This window comes from Pelmatolapia mariae, linkage group LG23 (genome assembly GCF_036321145.2).
Source record: "Pelmatolapia mariae isolate MD_Pm_ZW linkage group LG23, Pm_UMD_F_2, whole genome shotgun sequence".
Taxonomy (NCBI): Eukaryota; Metazoa; Chordata; class Actinopteri; order Cichliformes; family Cichlidae; genus Pelmatolapia; species Pelmatolapia mariae.
The window spans coordinates 47,294,089-47,315,931 of NC_086246.1; the positions used below are offsets into that span (position 1 = coordinate 47,294,089).

At 41.8% G+C, this 21,843-nt stretch overlaps 1 protein-coding gene across 4 annotated transcripts; it reads right to left on the bottom strand.

The window, feature by feature from the left end:
• Window positions 1-60: 60 nt before the first annotated feature.
• tpm4a (tropomyosin 4a) lies at window positions 61-21,500 on the bottom strand. 4 transcript variants are annotated; one of them, XM_063466901.1, is made up of 9 exons: window positions 21,160-21,499; window positions 19,157-19,282; window positions 4,920-5,053; window positions 4,668-4,785; window positions 4,489-4,559; window positions 4,300-4,375; window positions 3,252-3,314; window positions 2,899-2,968; window positions 61-1,289 (listed from the first exon to the last, which is right to left on the bottom strand). In XM_063466901.1, exons 1-9 carry the CDS (start codon window positions 21,271-21,273, stop codon window positions 1,207-1,209), a joined length of 855 nt encoding a protein of 284 aa, XP_063322971.1. In that variant the 5' UTR covers window positions 21,274-21,499; the 3' UTR covers window positions 61-1,206. The 4 variants fall into 4 exon arrangements, with proteins under 4 accessions (XP_063322971.1, XP_063322973.1, XP_063322972.1 ...); XM_063466902.1 differs by lacking the exon at window positions 61-1,289 and adding an exon at window positions 1,949-2,130 and having other exon boundaries at window positions 21,160-21,500; XM_063466903.1 differs by lacking the exons at window positions 19,157-19,282; window positions 21,160-21,499 and adding an exon at window positions 12,650-13,222.
• Window positions 21,501-21,843: the final 343 nt, after the last annotated feature.

Consider the following 21,843-nt stretch of genomic DNA (forward strand, 5'->3'; position numbering starts at 1 on the left):
TACTTCTTCTGCATGAGTAAAATGCAACAATCAAATATGCAAAAAAATTCAGACAAGTCATGATTTCTGTAAAACATTTTAATAGGTTGACATGGATGGGGTGGGGCTGGGTGAATGAAGTATTTCATAAGAGTCTCAGCCAAATGTGAGGCACTCTCAGTGGCTCTGACATGAGATGAAACCACGGTGACCATCACAAAAAAAATAAAAATTAAAAACATTTCATGAATTAATTGTCTGTGTTGTGTGTGTTCTTTGGTTTTGAGAGTTCCTCTGGCAAAAAGGAGTGGTGTAAATGAAACAAAACCCAAGAAAAAAAAAATACAACTTCTCACATTACCTAACATTATTCTACTATATACAATAAGTATCCATGGTTGATAAAACTTGACTGAGCTTCCAGTGGTTTGGGGTTTAGCTCACTCATGTTGTAAATATTGGCTACACAATGGCATATTGTTGGTAATGATGCATTAGGTATCAGTGGTCAGGTCAAGCATTTAAGTGTTCAGAACGTCCGCATCAGGTTCAACACCTTGGCCAAAGAGGCATTACGTTATAATTAAATGTAAAGAAGTCTGAATCACCGAGCCTTGCTATCAGGTCATCTGTTCACGTGACTGTTGTGTTGTTCTAACACAAAAAGAGACTGAGACGAGCACAGATCTGTCAAATATCTGTTAATTTGCAGCCACTGGAGATAAAATGGAATAATAATAAGAAAAAAAAAAATGTTGACTAACTTCAAATTACCACTAGGTGGCGCTTAAAAGCCACACAAGACTGAGCAAACCCCCTATGCCATATGTAGCCTATGTATTAAAAATAATCAGAAGTGTAATGTATGTGCACATAATGTGTAAAATTAAGTCTGTTTAAGTGGTTGAGTGACCAAATCTGAGGTTTCTTTGGACGAATTTAGTGCTAGGTCTTTGTAAGTGGTCAAAAACGAATTTCTACAAGAACATCTGTAGGTTTAAAAAAAAAAAAATAAAGTAGCAGTGGATTCAAAAAAATCTTTATAAAAAAATAAAAAATAAAAGTTGTGCTTGGGGGGGAAAAAAAGAAAAAAAAAGGGACAAGCATTAAGTTAATCCCCCTTTAGGTGGGGAATAAAGATTTTACAGCTCGAAAGGCGGAATGGAGTCGAACGTTTAATGGAATGTTAATGACGACCTCATCCTCTCCAGCTTCCTCTGTGTGTGTTTATAAGCTGTTCAGCTCCTGCAGGGTCTGGTCCAGGACTTGGTGCATGCCCAGATTCTCCTCTTTGGCATGTGATAGTTTCTCTGGGGAGAAGAAGAAATATGACACGGTGAACCCTCAATCACCAGTTAGCAGTGCTTGCTCATTTCATGCCACTGTAATCTCTCCGTGAGGTTTGTCACACAGCACCCCTTTTTTTAAAGACTGCACAAAGGTCAGTGTTACTGGGCAGATGTTTTGCATAACTGGTTTGGTTAAGTTGTGCCACATGCAAAAAAAAAAAAAAAAATCAACCACTACAGAGTACCTTTCATGCATAAGCTGCTGGAAGACTGTTAGTGGGATCATACAGGATGGACTTTTTAAAGGACTCGTTTGCTGCACTGTGAAGTCATTCATATATCCCACCTTGTGGAAATGGCATTAAGATCTATGCATACTTTATGGACATACAAATCAGAAACCACCAAAGCGTGTAGATTAAAACCCAGGTGACTGCAAACTATTAATCCACACTACAACCAGAAATGCTCACCTTTGTAAAACTGATATTCAGATGAACGCGTAGAGTAACAACTAATCATAAAATACACTGTTAATTACCTAATAAGAAAATCATAGTAACCTATATAGTTAGCTGAGACTTTGCATCAAACAGTTCATAATTTCCTTACACACTGGCAACAAACAAGCAAAAAACAACAGACAAAAGCTGCAAACTAGGAAAGAAAACGAGCTTTAATGAATTATGTTTTGCATAGTAAGATGAGCAGAGGCACATACGATCAGAGGAGATGAACATTTAGAGGCACAGCAGACAGAGAGAGAGCGAAACATGTCTCTACAGAGATGTCATGTCATTGAGGGCATGGTCCAGCTCCTCGCTAATGGCCTTGTACTTCAGCTTCTGAGCATACAATTCATCTGGACGCCAGAGGTCGACAAGAAGCAGAGGCAGGTGCCAACGACAGCAGCGACACAAGAAAGCCGAAAGCAGGACGAGAGCGAGAGACAGATGGAGGCAAAGAGCAGAGGGAGAAAGGAAGAGACAAAAAAATAGGTCAGCCTTTTTAAAGATGCAGAAATGCTTGGAAGAAAGAATGATGAATACCTAATTATGCTCAAAGCTCTTCACGTTTCTGTTTTTTTTTGCTGGGGGAGCTTTGAGCATTTAAGACTTTTGTGAAAGTCTCATAAAACTGATCCAATAAATCCATGAACTCAGCTGCCTGTGGTTCACAACTGAATGATCCTGACCTAAAAAAAAATATGAGCACATTCTGTCCTCTTTGCTGCCGCTGCAGCTTCGTGGCTGACATGGAATACTTGTCCTTCAGTAACAAGGGTCTTTTATTAGCCTGTCTAAGTGAAATAGTTTCCATACATTTGGTTCCTGTGGAAAATTCTCTTTTCCACAGGAAAAAATTCCAGTGATGCTGAAATAGGGCACCTCTTCTAGAACTCAGGCCAAAACTCAGGTAAGTGATTTTGCAACTGTGTATGAAGATGTGCTCGTAGTTCATCAGCAAATAAATCACCATTTAATGAAACTGAACGCATTTTTGCAGGTTTACTTAAAGCTAGCAGACAAAATGATTTGGGGTCTACGTGTTGTGTTAAAAAAGAAAAAGATTTTGGGCCACAGATGCTGCAAATCCCCCAAAAACCTCAATATGAATGGGACTCTCGTACCTTCCAGGTCATCGATGCTCTTTTCCAGTTTGGCAACTGTCCTCTCGGCAAACTCTGCACGGGTTTCAGCCTGGGAGGAATTCAGACAAAGCATGTCAAAACAAACTGATGAGCTCCAACAAACACATCCATCATGAAAGACTGCAACAGGAGAGGTTTTCAGCCAGCCTTGCTAAGCTTATGGAAATGCCACGTTTAACATTGGAGTGGTTTCCATATGAATCGGATTCAGACAGACGAGTTAAAATTACATTTTAGTGATGGGGAAAAATGCTACAAATGTCTCTGAATGACTGGATTATTCTCACTATTATAATTTTGTTTTTAATTCTGTGAAAACACCATCATCTCACCTCCTTCAGTTTGTCAGTCAGAACTTTGATCTCCTCCTCGTACTTGTCTTCTTTTTCTGAGTACTGGTGACAGACGGAGAGGCAAAGAAACAGCATTAGCTCACACTTAGCTTTCACCAGCAAACGTGCACACAATGGGAGCACAAAACGGCACCATCCCAGGATTATTATTGCTTTGAGAGCTCATGGCGCCACTCCCTCGCTGGCACGTAACAGGAAAGGTGTTGGCCTGTCCTGGGAACAAGTTCTGCTGTTACGTTAACCACTGCAGGTCTGTTTCAAAGAAAAGCCATGCCATATTTGCTAAGGAAAAGTTGTCATGAGGTAAACCTGGCATGCCGTTGCACTGCATGTCTGTGCACGGGCGGGAATGAAGCAGACACATTCCTGAGTGCGGCAGGTTTCTACTGGCTGCTTATATACACACACAGTGAAACACCTTACGTAGCCATTAACACCACTCATACACACATGAAAAAAAAGCCTCAGTGGCTAATTTGTCATGCGGTAGATAAGTTGGTGTGCAAACATATATTTAAACAGCTGCATATCAAAGGAGTTCAGGTGCTGAGCTCCCTTATATAATAGCTTGAGGGTAAAATAAATGGTTGTAAGGAGGGCCTGATGATACACAGTTATAATGGAGGTAGTATGAAACAGTCCTTTGCCATGTGGTCTCCCTCTCTGAGGACAGCTCACCCAAATTACGGTGCACCGAGCCATGAGTAAAGCCCTAATGATAGGATTCGTGTGTGCATGGTGCCAGACTTGGTGTTCAGTATATATATTTAGTTTTTCTGTTTGTGTTTGTGAAAGAGAATGAAAGCAACTGCCTAAAGTCTCAGTTTGTTTTGTCATATTATTAGATTTTATCATCACATTGATGCATTTTGACAGGAAGCCTTTTTTTTCCTTCTTTACTGGATAAAATCAGATTTTTTTTCTATATTTGGAAGATTCTTGTTTGGAAAAACACCACCAATCTCCAGAAAGCCAAAGCAGAATTATTACTTCTTAACGTGTCAATGCATTTCTATCCGTCTTGTACCTTCTCAGACTGGGCTTCTAAGGACTTCAGGTTGTTGGTCACATTTTTCAGCTCCTCCTCTAGGTCACTGGCTTTACTGTAAAGAGAGAATCCCACGCATACTTTGTTTTAATCTGAGAGCCGCACAAGAGACCATGCATCTGTATGTGAGTCAATGTATTTATGCATTTGTGTGCTTATTGCATTTACCATTCTGAGAGCTCAGCCCTCTCCTCAGCTCTCTCCAGCTCGCCCTCCAAGATCACCAGTTTACGAGCCACCTGAGACAGAAAAAGAGAAATATTTTGAACTCAAAACACTAAGAGGCTATTAACGATCTGAATAAGGGAATTTCTCTCTTGCACTTAAGCCGTCACTGTCAGAATCACCTCCTCGTATTTGCGGTCGGCCTCCTCTGCGATGTGTTTGGCCTCCTTCAGCTGCATCTCCTGAATCTCCATCTTCTCCTCATCCTTCATCGCTCGGTTCTCAATCACCTTCATTCCTCTGGGATGACAGGACACAGCGTGAGGAGAGGACAGACTTTCTTTTGTGAAAGTCAGGTGAACTAGATAACACATGTTCTCCCGCGCAAGGCAGACTTTTTCTCCACTTGTGTCTAATGTGAATAAGAAACTGACCTCTCGCTCTCATCTGCAGCCTTCTCTGCCTCCTCCAGTTTCTGCAGCGCCGTGGCCAGTCTCTCCTGGGCACGGTCCAGCTCCTCCTCCACCAGCTGGATCCTACGGTTCAGAGCTGCTACCTCACCCTCTGCCTGCAAAGGAAAAAGAAAAAATAGGAAGAACTTTAGTCATGCATTTATTCAACTTTAAGTCACCCAAAGTTGTCTGCCGTCCTCCATCATAAAACAGGAAGAGAAGGAAATGACACAATGACAGAAGTCGGGGGAAAGAACTTGCCGCCCTGTTTTCAGCGATTGTTGCAACAAAAATCAGTGAATGTCCAAACCAACCAGAAGGACGTAATTTTAGAAGTAAAAGGGAATAAAAATTCACATCTTGTATATTTACTTTTTTGGATTAATGGAATAAGAATGACCTATTAAGGAATTAAGCAAGGCCTGTGTGGACAGGATATGGTGATGTCCTGTCTACACTTCCCTAACAACTACTGTTATCAGGAGGTTGAATCGCTGTCTTTTTTTTAACTTAAGTTCCTCATCCAACAAATTGATGCATCACTTTAAAACCAAACCACATCTATTATGAACTAAAGTCCAAAAACTGAACTCAAGTGTTGCATATTTCACCACATGAAACACTTTTTTTAAAGCTAGTCATGTCAATGGAAGAGCAGCTATACAGTCACACAGTACAATGCCTACCCAGAACTCTGATAAAAATATTTAAATACAGCCACCTGAATATAATCATGGTGCTATGACGACAGGGAAATATTCATCCTTATCATTCGTATCCTAATCCTCACTAACAAACTGAATCCAAATAAAGGCTGCAAGTGAGTGAGTGAATGAGTGAGTGAGTAAGGGGGAGACAGTGTAATCTACTCTGTGTGCTCTCTGGGGTCACTCGGGTTTCTCAAACCAAAATGTGACGGTTAAAATGTGAAATGGAGGCAGCTGGAGGTCGTTGGGAGATTCATCCATAAAAGCAGGGCCCAACTGTAACCGTCTTTAATGAGAACATGCTGCATCTGGCTGGAAAGTGTAATTCCTTACAATGTAGCAGGACGTCTGAGTGAAACATTTAGACAAACTCAATTTCCGGTGATGTTCAAGCCACAACTGGGCAAAGAAGGGAGAACGAACGGGCTTCTGCTCGTCTGCCCTCGATAAACAAAAAGCCAGAAAGAGGAAAAAAGAAAGCAAACAGACAACTACACAAGAATTTCCTCTGTTGGTCGGGGAGTTTATCCAACCATCATCTCCTTGGGAGCTGCATTCAAAGTAAAAACAGGACCTCAGTCTTAGCATAACACAAAGAACCTGTTGTTAAAATGAAAGTTCACAACCAGACCGATAAGTGCTGAACCATTCACTGAAACCCGGAGTACTCACACAAATTTATTATGTTTACAACCATGCAGGCTGTATTCTCTGCTCTGATGAGGGCAGCAGTTAGTAGGTCAGTGACTCATTAGCCAGTTTTTCAGTCCAGCAATCGCTCTGATCAACCGTCAGTGCCTCCACCATTCAGCTTACAGGCAGAGGAGTCATTCTGCGCAGAAATTGGTGACTGAAAGTCACAAATAGAAAGTGAGATGACTGACAAGAAGGACCAATGCCAAGAAAAGAAAAAACAGAGAGCTTAAATATACTGAGAATATCTAGGGCAGACTTCCATTCTCTCATAGACTCGATATGTTCAGGAAATCAAAACATGATGGCACAGGCTTTGTTCTCATTTTTAGTATTTTCTCCATCTTGCATCCATCTAATCTTGGCCTGGTGACCCGCCACTCCCTCCGCCGGTCGTCTGTGTTTTTTTTTCTCCACCCTCTTCTTCATCCTCTTCCAGGTCTTCCCCTGCTGCACAGAAAGCTCACAGGGGAGGCCACCCATACGAGACAGGAAATGTCTGCCTAACTATCGCTGACGTGTCTCAAAACCGCCGGCACTTGACAGATGTTGAAAACCGAACCTGACACAGAATGAATGAAAAATCATAAATCGCTCAGAACATCTTGAAATCTCAACTGCAGTGTCACTCGCACGGGTCTGCATCCATCGACGCCACATCTGGCTGCCCAGAAACGTTACCTAGTATTCAACTGCAACCTGAAATAACAGATATTGCTACTTCCTGTGTCCTGAATGGAGCAATGTCCAGCACGCAAACAAACATGCTATTCATCTGTTTTAGGTCAGCTACGTTGGCACACCAGCTGCTGTAATGCATTTCCAGACACGCACACGCTCTGCAAACATGCAAACAGACACTCTTATTGCACCAATCTCTGCCTCTCTCAACATACACACACACATAATTACCAGCTATCCAGTCTCCTACCCAGTAAACTGCGTTCAAGTAACAAAACAGACAAACATAGAAACCTCAGCTAACACCGGTATGGTGGCAGTGACAGAAATGTGTGCAACCTGGTGCCTTATCTGCCATCTGCTCGTAGCGAAAAAGGCGGGGAGTGGGGGAGCCCCATACAGACAGAGACACCCTTGTGTCAGGTTTAAAAGGAAAAAAAATGAATGCATTTACAGGTTATCTCATGCTTCTAATTGACTGAGCTGTGAACAAAGAAGAGCATTTCCTGTAAATCCTGAATGTACGGTTTTAGCCACAGACTCTTCTGCAGCTTTAGAAAATCATTTAACCTTGGCCGGTGCAGCCACAAGCCCAGCAGCAAAAGCTGACTGAAAAGTATTCAGAGCCTTTATGCGAACATGCTGTCAAAACAATGTTACCATAAATGCCAAGAAACAAGAAGTAAGGTTAACGACGAGCTTTCACTACTCATCATATAGCAAATGAGGATCTTGAAAAAAGGTGACAGGAAGTATGCTGCCCAACATCCTTTCATTTCCTCTCTTTGATTGTTCTTTCTTTCACTGCTCCGTCTGTCTCTCTGGCCATGCCCCTTCCTTTAGCACCCACTTTTCATTCTTTGGCTGCCAGGGACGCACCCTGCCTTATATGGTAAAACAAACTATGGAGAATGTTTGTGGTGGAGTATCAGGAAGACTGAGGCAACAACCACACAGACTTTAAAAGATACTGGGACACAAGTAGCTACTCTGTTGTCACCGTAAGTTAATATGTCACCAGCTTTCTAAGTCAGCAATGGAGCTTTACTGCTCAGTGCAACCAACAGGTTGTGTGGCTATTAGAGCCACAAGATTCCTAAAGCTTTAGCTCAACATTTCGGGAACTAAATTCTAGTGTGAGATTTAAAAAAAAAAAAAAAAACACTGTTTACAGTCTCAAAACACAAAACTTTGGGCTGACAAAATAGTTACCAGCTACAGTGGAGACTATGGATAAGCTGTGGATTTAAAGAGCCTAACTGCCATCATTCCCAGCCAATAAATAATGTGTTAATTAGTGAGCTTAGTTGGGCTGATTTCAGCAGATTACACTGACTGACTGCCATAGTTTTATTTGTATTGTGCAGCAAGAAAGCAGCGTAAGATGTTCCAAGACATTAAGCTACCTTTTTAACGGACACTGCATTAGTAAGTGGCACAGACTACAGTACTACTGATGGCATGGAGTGATTCATCTGTCTTAGTTGAAGTTAGAGCACTCGAAGTGAGGCTGCAGACTGCTGGGAGTGACTTAAGAAATACCTGAGTGTATTACATATCTTAGAGACAGCATCAAGGACAAGTGAAAGAGGAATCTAATTATTGGGTGATTTCAGGGCAGTGGGCTAATGAGCTGCACAATGCTGTTGGGGTTCAGTGCAAGTTATTCCTGACTGCCTGCTGCTCTTAATGTTACTCTGTGTTGGTTCGTGACAGAAAGAAAGTGTGTAATCATTTCCCACAAAGATCTGGTATGCAAAGAAAGCTGCATAAAGTATAAGCCAGTCTGTCATGAAGTATGTAAAAGACGGTTGTTAAACATTCAGACAAGCATCACAATGAGCTCCTTCAGCGCTAAACAATTTGAACAATTTGTCGCCATTTAAAAGCATGTACTCAGACTTTTAGGAGGATCTCGACTCTGGTCTGAGTCTTTAGCTCAGTGTGTCTAATCCTAACCAGAGGCTGATTGCAACCCATTTGTGAACCGCACCACCAGGAATCCGCAAACCATAAGAAAAACCAAATTTTTCCAGCGTTGATACAATCTAAGTTTCCAGATAAATATTAACAGGGTGATTTTTACCTGCAGGTCAAATATGAATCCCGGTAATACGAGTTTCCTTCAGGTTACCATTTCCACTCTGCATTCACAAGCAAACAGACTCGCTGAAGTGACTCACTTTCGTGGACTCTAAAAGCGGTTCAAACGCAACTTGGTGCTGTATACATGCTATTTAACGACATTACAGCAAATTCGCCTGTGCAAGGACTAACCGAACAAATATAACCCACTCCTCGTTTGAATGAGAACCCTCAGCCTTGGCCTGCATAATCAGCAAAGCCACAAGCCACTTACATGGGAGTGTTCCCCAGGATGCCAGCGACTGCCAAAAAGTATCAACATGTGGCAGTTATATTTGGAAAGTTGAGCTATTCCCAGGGAGAAAGTCCAAAGAAAACAGTGAAATCAGGAAGTAATTCTTTCCACAGAATCTGCTGGAGACTCCTAGAGGCCCAGCAGAAAGCCTTAGCTGACCGCACAAAGCAACAAACGAACACCTTTAGCTCAGCAGATGAGTGTGGGGACGATGTTTTTCAGGGTAAGCATTTTTTTGAATGGCTTCCTGCAATTTACTCTCGATATGAGATGCAAGTAAACAAATACAGTTGCCATAAGTGTAGGAAGCAACTTCAGTGTGTCTAATTAAATGTTGTAGTGCAAAAAAAGACTGCAGACTTGTGCTCTACATGGAGAGAAATAGTGTCAGTAACTATAAGAAAATAACAGGACACTAAAGATGAAGTGGCACATCAATGTAGAAACACCAACTTCACCGCGCACAGTAATCTTCCTGTTGATCAGGGCTGGAGCCAGGGGACAGGAAGTGTTGGGAGTAGAAGCGCAGGAAGTGCTGGACCAGGGTCGGCAGCCGACATCCTGGGAGGGTCAGTCGGAGGGAGGGCGTGCGTGGGGATTCCTCAGTAAGAATTCCACTTCCCTTTTTATATTTATTTCTGTATTTCAACTTGCGTGTGGTCAAACACTGATCCTCACCAAGGCAACTGTAAGTTGTCCTCGGCGAAGCGCACAACAGCCTCAATTTCAGAAAAGGAAGCAGATATTTTTTCCCCGTCTCTTTTTCTTTTTTTGGTCATGACTGATTGTTTAAACTAATCTTGTCATTATTAAGTGTCTGACAGAAGGAGAAGCGCTCTCTCAAATTTGCTTCCATGTTCCAAAAACAACTAATCTGCTTCATCTGTGCTCCTTACAGGACTCCGAACACAGTAAAAATGATCACCTCTGACCCGACTCTGCTGCGAAAACTGAACGAATTCATGTAGAGAAATAGTGGCTATAAACGAAAAGCATCACTAGACTTTGACTACAGCCTTAAATCATTACCGAGAGGTTAAGAAACATCCCCAGAAGCGTCAAAACCACAATAACATGAAGCAATTTTCTTTATCAGCGAGAGACGTAGCCAACATTTTTGTACTCCCTCACACATTTTTAAAGAATGATTCATTACACGCGGCAAGGTTCTTGTTTTGATCTCCCCGCACTCAGAAGAAGGATTTTCTGTGCCAAGGAATAACTCCAGGTTGTCCTAATTATTCACACATGGGACCACACCAGCCTCGCCACACAGTTGCACCCCTCTGTTCGACTTTGAATGGAGGGACATGTGTGACATCAAACTGCTTGCGCACGTTAATCCTGACAGGAATGAAAGATTTTTTAAAAATGTAGCATCCACTCTGAAGATAAAAGAGTTTAACCACGCCCCTCCCATTTCAGTGTAAACACACTATACAAGACATACTTATAAGTACTGGTCAACAGCTATAACTCCACCTCTGAAACCTCCCAAACTGGACGCTGGTATGTAAGCTGATAATGAATGACACCATAAAAACACTGGTAACAGATTACTGGTTCACCAGTTTTGAAATGCTGGACCAAACTGACCAACCAGTCTGCCTCGTATGCAATAAAAAATTTTCTAACAATTAATTTCTTAAAAAACACAACCCTTTCAGCTCTTCATTGATGTGAGACCACACATGCACCCCGACAGCAGATGCAGCTATACGGGGCATCCCCATATCATTCATTCATTCATTTACCATTCCTCTGTCAGTGTTTTGAAGTTCATGCTGCAGTTTGCACAAACACTGAACAGAAACACTTGTAAAGTACACAAAGCACCCACTGAACAACCACAAACTGCAACACAAACAAGCCAACTATGAAGCCAAACTTCTTAAACCGATGCCGGTATGCGAGTCCATACCAAAATAATTACCCACATGCTCAGCAAACGCCCAATGGTCAAATTAAAAAGGTGGCCTGTTACCTAATAGCCATCCTGTAACAAAAGGCTTTGCCTTGCAGCAGGCCCAACTCCTTTCATCAATTCAGCTGCCATATCTTTACTGCCACACCTTCCCCTCCCACTCTCCTGAAGTCTTTCTCATTGTCCTACCATTAAAATAACTCCTATGCAAAAAATATGGCACCGTGTGCCATAAAGCAGCACGTGAAACGAGTCAAAAACTGTTGCCTAACTGTGCTGCTACTAAGCGTTTTTCTCTCTTTCTCTCCCCTCCAGCCACTATCTTTTCTGCATGTGAAGCCATAAAACTCGGATGTGGGCACAGTCAAGAGACAGGCAGGTGACAGACCCGCCAATTACTCAATATATGAGTCACATCTGACACACTGAAGGCAATGGTTAAAGACGCTCAATTTGTGGAACTTTAGCAATGACTAACTTCAGCCCAAGCTGAGCAAATAACCCAAACTTTACAGTTTAATGTAAAGAGGTGTGGAAAACAGCTTTCACAACTTTCAGTTGTTTCATTGTTCATCTTCACCAATTTACAGTTTGATTATAAAAAACTTAAAGGTGATCTCAACTGTTATTGTTGATTGACTGATCAATGAAGCAGCTGATCTTTTACTTCTAGCTGAAAACAGCAACATTTTTAGAGCTACTCCTTTGTGTCCCTAATAACAGAGGAGGCACTCTTTAACTGTGCCCTGTATTTTCCGATTATCTGTGGAGGCCCGAGGGTCAGCCCTTCAAACAGACAGCTGCCGAGGGAAAACAGCCACCCTTGCCGAAGTGCCTTTGAGCAAATCAGAGCGTTAAAAAGTGAATTCCATTGAAATTCCATCAAAACATTGTCCCATTAACCCGCAAACCAAATGGAATCTGACTGAAAATATAGTCACAATTATGATACAATTAACACAAGAATTATTTGACTTTAAAAGAAATAAACTGGTCAGGCTAATAGATTCGCCACAATTTGCACAATCACTTCACCGCTGTCTACGTGGTCTACATTAATCACTGTAGTTTCACAGCGGCCTTCAAGTCACACCGAGCATGCGCGAAGAGCTGTAGGAATCCAAACTTTTTTTTACGTTGCAGACCAACGCCTTGCATTGTGGCACATTCACGCCCGCCACCAGTGAATCAATGACATGAGACTAATAAGACTTTCTAGAGCCCGAGAGGCGAATACGAACAATTCAATCCGTGTTCAATGATTATAATACATGTAAAATGGCGACAATAGAAAAAGCTAGGACAATAGAGGAGTTGATTGTCTCACTTTTTCCCGGAGCTCCCGTTCACTGTCCAGCTCTCTCTGTAGGACCTGAGCCCGATCTTCTGCGTCGTCGGCCTGCTGCTGCAAACACTGAATCTTTCTCTTCACAGCATCCAGAGAGTTCACACCTGCCATTGTTTACTGTTTCCTTACTTAACTTAAGACTAAACGTAAAAAAATAAAACACAGTTAAGACTATGTATATGTTGTGCAAAAAGGAGGCCACTGATTCCTGCTTATTTGGTCTATTCAGAGTAGTTGAGTAACAGAAAAATAAGACTTTTGTTCGTTGATTTAAAAAAAAGAAAAACGAGAAAAATCGGCGTGAGTCCGGAGATAAAGTATGAGGAATGTAAAGGAGTCACTCAAGTGCAGCAAAAAGTTATATAACTAGGAAGCGTGAGTGTCCAGGTGTTCCCCGAGTGTTTCTTCTGGATTGTAGGAATGAAAAGTTCATGAGCGGCGCAGAAAGTGGTCCTCGGGAATGTAGGTAGCAGTTTTGATCCGGACTCAGCTTCAGTTAGAGTTTGAGGAGGACACAGAATAAGCTGCGCGGTGAGAAGAGCTGAGAGCGCCAGACTGTGGCGGAGGAGGAGAGAGAGAGTGATTGGGTCGATGACGCAAAAGAGGGCGGGGCTTGAGAGTGAGCGAGCGTGTGTAAAAAGCTGATCCCTGTGACTGATGTGAGCACTGCTGCGAGACTTTGAAAAGAAAAAGGAAAGCCAGGATGAATTACTTTCAGTCATTGTGAAGACGCAGTGTCCATTGTTTAGTTGTCTCACACAAACTTGAGCCGCTCCAAACTTGATGTGACAGTTAAATTTCCCCTTACAGTCTCCACTGAGTTTGTACTGCCTCCAGTGAAGTGTGAATAATTTGAGTATTTCCTCTTTTAAAAACCCCCACACAATTATATTTCATTCTGTCATCGTGGGCTACTGGTTAAAGTGCCACTTTGCATATACTGTTCTAACTTCATGGTGGAAATCCAAATCTACGCAGCAGCGATTAATGTGTTTTGGCTGGCAACAGGTTATTTAACCTTAACGTCTCATCTCTTAAACGACCACGTGGTCACAGAGAAGCTGTTGCTCCATTTCAGAGGGGTCAAACAACTGGCCTGCATCAAGTACAGAAAACAGCCAAGGAGAATGATTAAAACTACTGAGGAAAAAACACTTATCAGTGACGCTCAATGGAAAAAAAGGCTTGTGTTTGCTATGGGGCATAAAGATAGGACAAAGGTCACATGGTCTGATGAGTCCAGATTTGTCTTCTTCCAGAATGATCAGTGGATCAGGCAGATAAAGTGATGCATCCACATGCATTACTGTACAAGCCTGTGGGGGCAACACTAATGATCCGAGGCAGCTTTACCTGACCGGATCCAGGTTCAGTTAACATGCCCCCCAAAAAACTGAGGTCACCTGACTACTTGAATACACTGAATGAGCGGGACTTTCTATCAATTGATTTTTTTTTCTTCTCTGATGGCACAGGCATATTTCAAAATGGCATGCTAGGGTTAGTTGGGCTCAGACTGTGCAAGATTTTTATTCTTATTATTCTTGACATGAATATAGAGCAGGGGTAGGCAACTCCAGGCCTCGAGTGCCGGTGTCCTGCAGGTTTTAGATATCACCCTGGGTCAGCACACCTGAATCAAATGATTAGTTCATTACCAGGCCTCTGAAGGACTTCTGAGATGTTGAGGAGGTAATTTAGCAATTTGAATCAACTGTGTTGGATCAAGGACACATCTAAAACCTGCAGGACACCGGCACTCGAGGCCTGGAGTTGCCTACCCTGATGTAGAGCAAGGGGCAACCTCTAGAGGTGAAAAGTGAAGCTAGCAGAAAAGTACCAAAAACGGCAATACCTTAAATGGCCACTTGAGGCTTGCTAAAAGCAGGTAAATTTAATTGGCTCAAATGTTCAAATACTAAACTTCACTGCAGAAATAAGCATGTTTAAAGCCAGATACTAAAGCGGGTTTTTTTGTTTGTTTGTTTTTTCCTTTTGTGACCCATTTTAATTAACTAAAGTCATGCACAACTAGGCCCATGGTCACACTGAGCAAACATGTGCCAGCTAGGTTGCTATACTATCTGCTAAATCCGAGCTTACCTAATATGAGGAGGTCTCTGAAATAGACCTCTCGGCCATATTTGAGATGTTGGTGTGTTTTTTCAGCAATTTTAATGCAGTAATCAGACAAATAATATGGCAGTCTACAGATACACGCAGCTAACCCAGGTTGCTACTGTTAGCTGATAACCTATCTCCATATAACCTATCTCTAGATCTTCTCGTCCATATACGGTCACTTCAAGCTCTAAAAAAAAGGGAAAAAATGGTGAGACTGCACAAACCAATGGGTAAGGTCACGATGGCTATATCCATCTTTTATTTACAGCATCTGGTCTCAATGACCACTTGTGTAATGGAATGTCACGCCCCTGCTCAATATGACAGTAAACACCTAGATTATTTCAGTGGGCAAAGACTAGAAATTGTGACCGGTGTGCTGGAATTCAAAAGAAGAAGTCAGAATAAGTATTCCTTGGTGTGTTGCAGGCCATTTAAACAGCCCAAGATGATTAGTGAACCGCTAATATATTTCTAAATCCTTTTCAAAATTTTCATTATGTCGAATAAGACACCACAGGTGCCCAAAGGAGTACACACACAGTTTTTGCTGAGGACATGTGATTACTTGTATGCTGCTTAAAGAATGTGGCCATATGTGGCCCCAGCACCCTCCAGATGTAGTCTGAGCTATCTGATCTCAGTTATCTTGGGTTGGCACCCACACTAACCAGTAACCTAAACCACTAAGCCAAAAAGAAAAAAAGGGGGTAGCTAATCAAGGAGTGCAAAAAAGTGCTGCTGGTTCCAAAAACAAGACTCCATGTTCAAATACCGAGCTTTCAGAGCATTAAGAAACATGTTTACAGCCTCATGCAAAAAAAGATTTCCCCATCTAATATCAACTCATGGGAGTCTAGTCTTTTTTTGTAACATCCTCATGGGTACTGGAGTTAGGGGTGTAGCTTCTTTGATAGACAGGCATCCAGACACAGGCATCTCTAGCTGATATCTCTGGTTGGCCTCACATTCACTAACTGCAGTCACTGAGCTCGACCCCTCCACTGTGTTTATGCTGTTGGTGCCATTTGGTGTATTATATTACAGCTTACTTGTGCTTACAGTATTTTATTACTTAGTTACCATTAATTAGCTGATATCTAGATTGTACAGAACAGTTTATGGACACAAATTGATAGCCAAGCCTTAGCTGATAACTCAGCACTCTGCCCTTACATTAATGATGGGAGGAAGTTCAACTAGCAGCAACGTCTAAACATAGCCCATATATATATATAGATAGATAGATATATAGATATATAGATAGATAGATAGATAGATAGATAGATAGATAGATAGATATAGATATATATATCTATATATATAATTCCAACTTCTGACTTCTCAGTAAACCCGCAACTCTCTAAATAGAAATGTGTTAGTGTTTGTCTTGAAGCAGAGAGCAAATACAGAATACATAAACCACTTCCCTGCTGACTGATGATGTACATTGTGTGGGTGTAAATCAAATTTATTCTTCATTTTTCATGTTTCACTGCTTGCCCTGCCTGTGTTTACCCCCCATTGGCTCCTATTCACACGATCAGCCTGGGAGCTTGAATATGTCGGGTGGACAGGCAAGTAGGCCAGCAGATTTCAGCTGAGGCTCATCTCAGGTTCAGTCCTGCTGTTCTCAACAAGAAGAACATGTCTCACAGTCAGTCTCATGTGTTGATTGAGCTGCTCTCTCTCTGATTTGCCCCTTGCACCGGAAAAGCTGGAAGCATTGATTTCATTAGACACAGGAGTGTGGGGCTTTCTGTTTGCCTTAGCTACATTCTTCACATACCAGAGCCCCCCCTGCCTGTTCTCTGCTCTCTCCGCCCGGCTGACCAGCTTTGCCCTAAAACTGTGACTGTTGCTGCTGTGATTGGTGTGTCCTGTACCAGGACCACATGTGCTAACTTTACTTTTTACTGCACTGTGTTTAAGTACTTAGATCTATAAGGATAGACTCTTTGTCTGGTGGCTTGAGCTAGCAATAAACAGTGATGACCTAAATATCAGCACGTCTGCTCTGGTGCCCTTTTTTCATGAATCATAAACGGTTTGCTTGCTGGAGCTGCTGGCTCACTGCTCTGTTTTCCCAGTCGTTTCCAGGTTTCCAATTTTGGTCGGTGTGAATTCAGATGCGTAATGACTTGACTGCTTCCTCTAATAAGTGACATGTGGAGGGGAATTCATGGAAGTGGAGCAGAGCAGACTTCATAATTTGATGTCACTCTGTACTCTGTGGTAAATCTAAAAAAATACCATAGTGGACATCTATTTTTTTAACACAACTCACACTGCTTGAGTTCTCTTTCCAAACACTACAGGACACCCAAGAGTGATAGCTACAGGTCAGGCTCTGGGTTTTCAAGGGGCCCACTTGACCCAGTTTATATGTGAGGCTTCTCAGAACCATCCTGAGTTTATTTAATCACTGTGTGAGGATAAACCAGCATGTCTCAGCCCCTAGGTCTATGTCTATATAGCAGGCACTTCCCTTCTCTTTGTGTTTAGTCCAACATCACATTTCCCTGGGATATCCTCCATGAGACTAAAACAATACCACATCTTAGTGGAAGGCGGGGGAGGTTTTTGCATGACTCTTCTCTCTCTGTGCTCACTTTGCTTCGTAATGCTGTGGTACTGCTTTCCCCTACTTTTTATTAAAATGCCATTTAACTGATAAACAGGTATACTGTAAACAGTATTGTATGCTTGGATATATGTGATTCCCCCTTCCACCCATACACACACACACACACACACACAGTAACGGACACAAGCAAGCAAACACACAGCTGTGCTGCATGAATCACCACTGACAGATATACAACCATGTGGTTTGTGGTGATGCCAGCAATCTAAAATATGACCGTCTTTCCCAGATTGCAGCTGATTAGGCACAGGAGAACTGCCAATTCCAATGTTCTGCTATATTTACTCAATTAACTGTTTATGTCCACAAACAAGGAGATCCATATAGGATTTCTCAGTGGTGGTTACATTTATTTACATCTTTACATGAGAAAAAGTAAATACTCCAGAGTCAAAAAAATTTGCCATTGCAAGTTTGAGTTTAGTTAAAAGGGAAGTCTGTTTACAGCTTTTGGTCCAGCTGTGTCTCCATCATTTGGCTCTGACCGCAAGACTGCGAGTTTGACAATAAAGTAATTTGGTGGTGTGAAGTTAGAAATAAAAAAAGCTTATCAGACTTCTTTCACCGCCTCCTTAGTCATGCCTGAAGTTTGTGGGTTAAGCTACCTGAAGCTACAGCTAGAGGTTGAAATGCATTGTTGGATATGTAGGCAGTGTGCTTCTTAACGAAGAATTAAAAAAACATAATAGCTTCCAAATGTTCAAATTAGTCAGCTTGGACATGAAATGCTATTAAACCTGCTAAGTCGCTAGAACAAAGTCTGTTTGATGTGGGACTGCACTGATTTCCACTGATGTAAGAACAGCCCAAGTAATAGTGCTGCATTCACAGCGAGTGAGTGGTCGTCTTGTTCCCTGTCTCTTGTAAGTGCAATACAGTGAGCTTACAAGAGGCAGGTTATTGACAAATTATCTCCCATTGTGTCCTAGATGTGTCCATAACTTGCACATTTATGTATCAAACTGACTTTTAAATGCTACATAATTTATTTAATTAAAGTCCAAAAGCATCATAAATACTTAAAACATTTAAAAATCCTTAAAGTAGCAAAAGTGAATTTAGGCATATAAACTGTTTTGTGTTGTTTGTTTTAATTTTAGTTATTGCCTTTAGAAAATTGTATTAGAACATTTGAAGTGGCACAAAATGAAAAACTCTTATAGTTTGTCCCTTTGCTGTCATGACTGCAACATCTGCATGCAATTTGTTGTAAATGTGCCTCCTCATGTTTGTGTAACTGTATATGTCAGAACATATGTCATGATGAGGCTTACAGTGTGTGTGTGTGTGTGTGTGTGTGTGTGTGTGTGTGTGTGTGTGTGTGTGTGTGTGTGTGTGTGTTTGGGTGAAGGGATTATAGTTTAACCGTGTGCTCATCTTTCAGGAGTGGCTGCACAGGAATGTAACTGTCTCTGAAGTGCTCCAAATCGTTCACCGTGGATCAAAGTAAAGCCACAGCTGGTGCCGGCTTAGAAAGAGTCCAGCTGTGGAAGAATGGTCCCTAGTTTTCAGTAGTGCCGCAGTAATGTGTGCATGCCAGAGTCAGATGAAACAAGTATTAATATCCTTTGTTCTTCTTTACGGGATTCAAGGATTCAGTGACAGTAATGGTCATGGTTATTTGGCAGTTTGATTTCTAGTTTAACTTTGAGTAAAGTGTCCTGAAAATGAACTGACACCAAACCCTCCTGTGTGTGTGCGTGCCGTTCACTCACATCTGCAGCTTTCTTCTCAGACAGTTCCAGTTTCTCCTGAGCATCTTTCAGGCCCTCAGAGAATTTGTCCAGTTCATCCTCCGTCTGCTTCATCTTCTTCTGCAGATCCAGTAACTCCTCCTCCAGCTAAAACAAGGGATACTGTTAGTGCTGTAGGGAGTTCGAGTTTACTACTTTTCTACAGCACTTTTTTTCATTTTAACTCAGTTTAGCATGAAAACCTTAGATGAACTTCTATTCTATTCTATTCTATTCTATTCTAGTGTAGTGTAGTGTAGTCTGGCCTGGTGTTGTATTGGATTGGATTCTATTCTGGTCTGGCCTGGTCCATTCTAGTCTCTGTTTTTTTCTGTTCTTAGATTCTATTTGATTCTATTCTATTCTATTTTAGTATAGTGTGGTCTGGTCTGTTACGTTCTCTTGGGTTCTGTTCTATTCCATTCTGGTCTGGTCTATTCTAGTCTCTGTTCTGTTCTGTTCAGTGATTTGGTATTCTATTCTGGTGTAGTCTATTCTATTCTATTCTATTCTGATGGAGTCTGGTGTGGTCGGTTCTATTCTATTCTATTCTGGTGTAGTCTATTCTATTCTATTCTGACGAGTCTGGTGTGGTTTGTTCTATTCTGTTCTATTCTATTTGCATTCGTCTGAGCACTGAGACCATCATGTTTTTTCTCACAGATGAATGAACCTTTGTAAAGATATAATGATGAAACTTTTATCGTGTTAACAACTGCTGAGCAAAATGATGGCTGAAAGGAAACCAAGTTAAGCAACTGATAAAGCAGCGGTGGCTAATTTGCAAGCAGGACTGTGTTTATGATGTTTGGAGAACATTTATTTAAATAGCATCACCCTCTCACGACAAGAACTCTGGTATGCGGTCTAATCTCTTTTCTCTTTCTCCCTTTTCTTCTCTCTCTCTCTCTCTCTCCCTCTTTCTCCCAGGGTTAACTGTTCCCCCTAATCAGTGTTCCCCTCTGAGTCCATGAAGTACATCTGATAACCCTGCTGTGTCCCACACTGCCATTCTCTTCTGGGCTCTAAAAATACAGCCGCTATCAGCGAGAACACACAGATGCCTGGAACCATAGGTTGTGTGTGTGTGTGTGTGTGTGTGTGTGTGTGTGTGTGTGTGTGTGTGCGCACGCATGTCTAATCCTCCATTTGTGTGTCTATACATGTCCATTTGCATGCTTATTAAGAGTCTCGTAGTCTCCATAATGGCTGTTCTTTAAAATAGGTCCTCTCTATAAATCGGTTGAGGTGGACTTGTTTTCTTTCTCCAAAGTCCAAATCCGGGTCCTGGGTGGTCTCTTTTATCGAGTTAACACTTGTGTACCGGTGGTGCTGACCAGTTCAAGTGAAGAGAAGTTCAAACTACTGTTTTCCTGCAGATCTCCTTTAGTACAACTTTGTTTAAAGAATAAAAAAGTAACGAGTAGAAACTGAAAGCAATGATTTGCACCTCATTTGATCCAAAGTCAGCAATTTAATAACTTCCAAACTTTCCTGGACCTGTGGTTGGATCATCTGTACTATGAGGCATTCCTCAGAAAAGAAAAAGAAAAAAAAAAGTTCAACTATTTCCTAAAATATTCCCCAGCAAAGTAAACCAGTAAATTAACTGTGAGGAATGTAGAATAAATAAATGTAAGAACTGTTTACACACCGTGTCCTTGTAAGTATGTCTGGTATGGTTTGAATGTCGTGATTAGTTTAAGAACTGGATAAAAAGAAAAGTCTTCAGAGAAAAGCACACTAACTGGGTGTGGACATTTCTTTTTTCATGAAAAACTGTTTTGAAATAAATTTCGCTACAGAAGTTGCAACTAATCAGTAAATCTATAAGTAAACTATAAAGTTAATCTATACATTTTTGCTTAATATACAGTTCTAGTTGCGTATTTCCAAAATCAGATCAATATCCCTTCTTCTAAAATGTTTTCTATATGCACTGGAATCCCTTGTGATCCATCTCTTTCTTGCTCTGTCTTTCCCACCTGCTTGCATTTGTCCTCTGCCGCCTTCTTGTCTGTCTCTGCCTGCTCGGCCCGGTCGATGGCATTCTCCTTGTCCAGTTTAAGCATTTGCATCTTCTTCTTGATGGCCTCCATGGTGGCTGCTTGGCTGGATTTTCTCCCTCTGAGATGTTCAAACGCACCGTTAAAAGTTTGGGCTCTCGCTGAGATGTAGGAGATTCAGCCTTGCTTGCAGTGCAGGAGAAAGCTCGAGCTGAACAAAGCTGCAGAGAAAGCGAAAAAAGCAAGAGAGGCAGAGACAGAAAAGGAGAGACAGATGGAAGGAGACAGAAAGAGCTGTGAACAGAGATGGAGAGTCAAGCCCTATAAGGATGGTTATTTAAACTTCAACAGAACCTGCCTCCAGTCTCCACTCACCACCCCTATCGCCATCCTCCTCCCATGTTTCCCCCTCCCTCCCTACATCCATCACTTTTCTCCATCCTCTCACTCTCTGTCCATTCCTCTCTTCATTCAGCCACTCACCACTCTGCGTCCACTCCATCCTTACTCCCTTGTTATCACTCTCTTAGACACACACTCCACCCTATCAAACCACCCATCCAAGCTCACTCTCAGGAATGGTCTGGCTGCTCCGCTCTTCAGCCGTGGCCGATCTCCTTATTTGGGTTGCTATGTTTTCACAAAGAGACGGAGATCAGACGC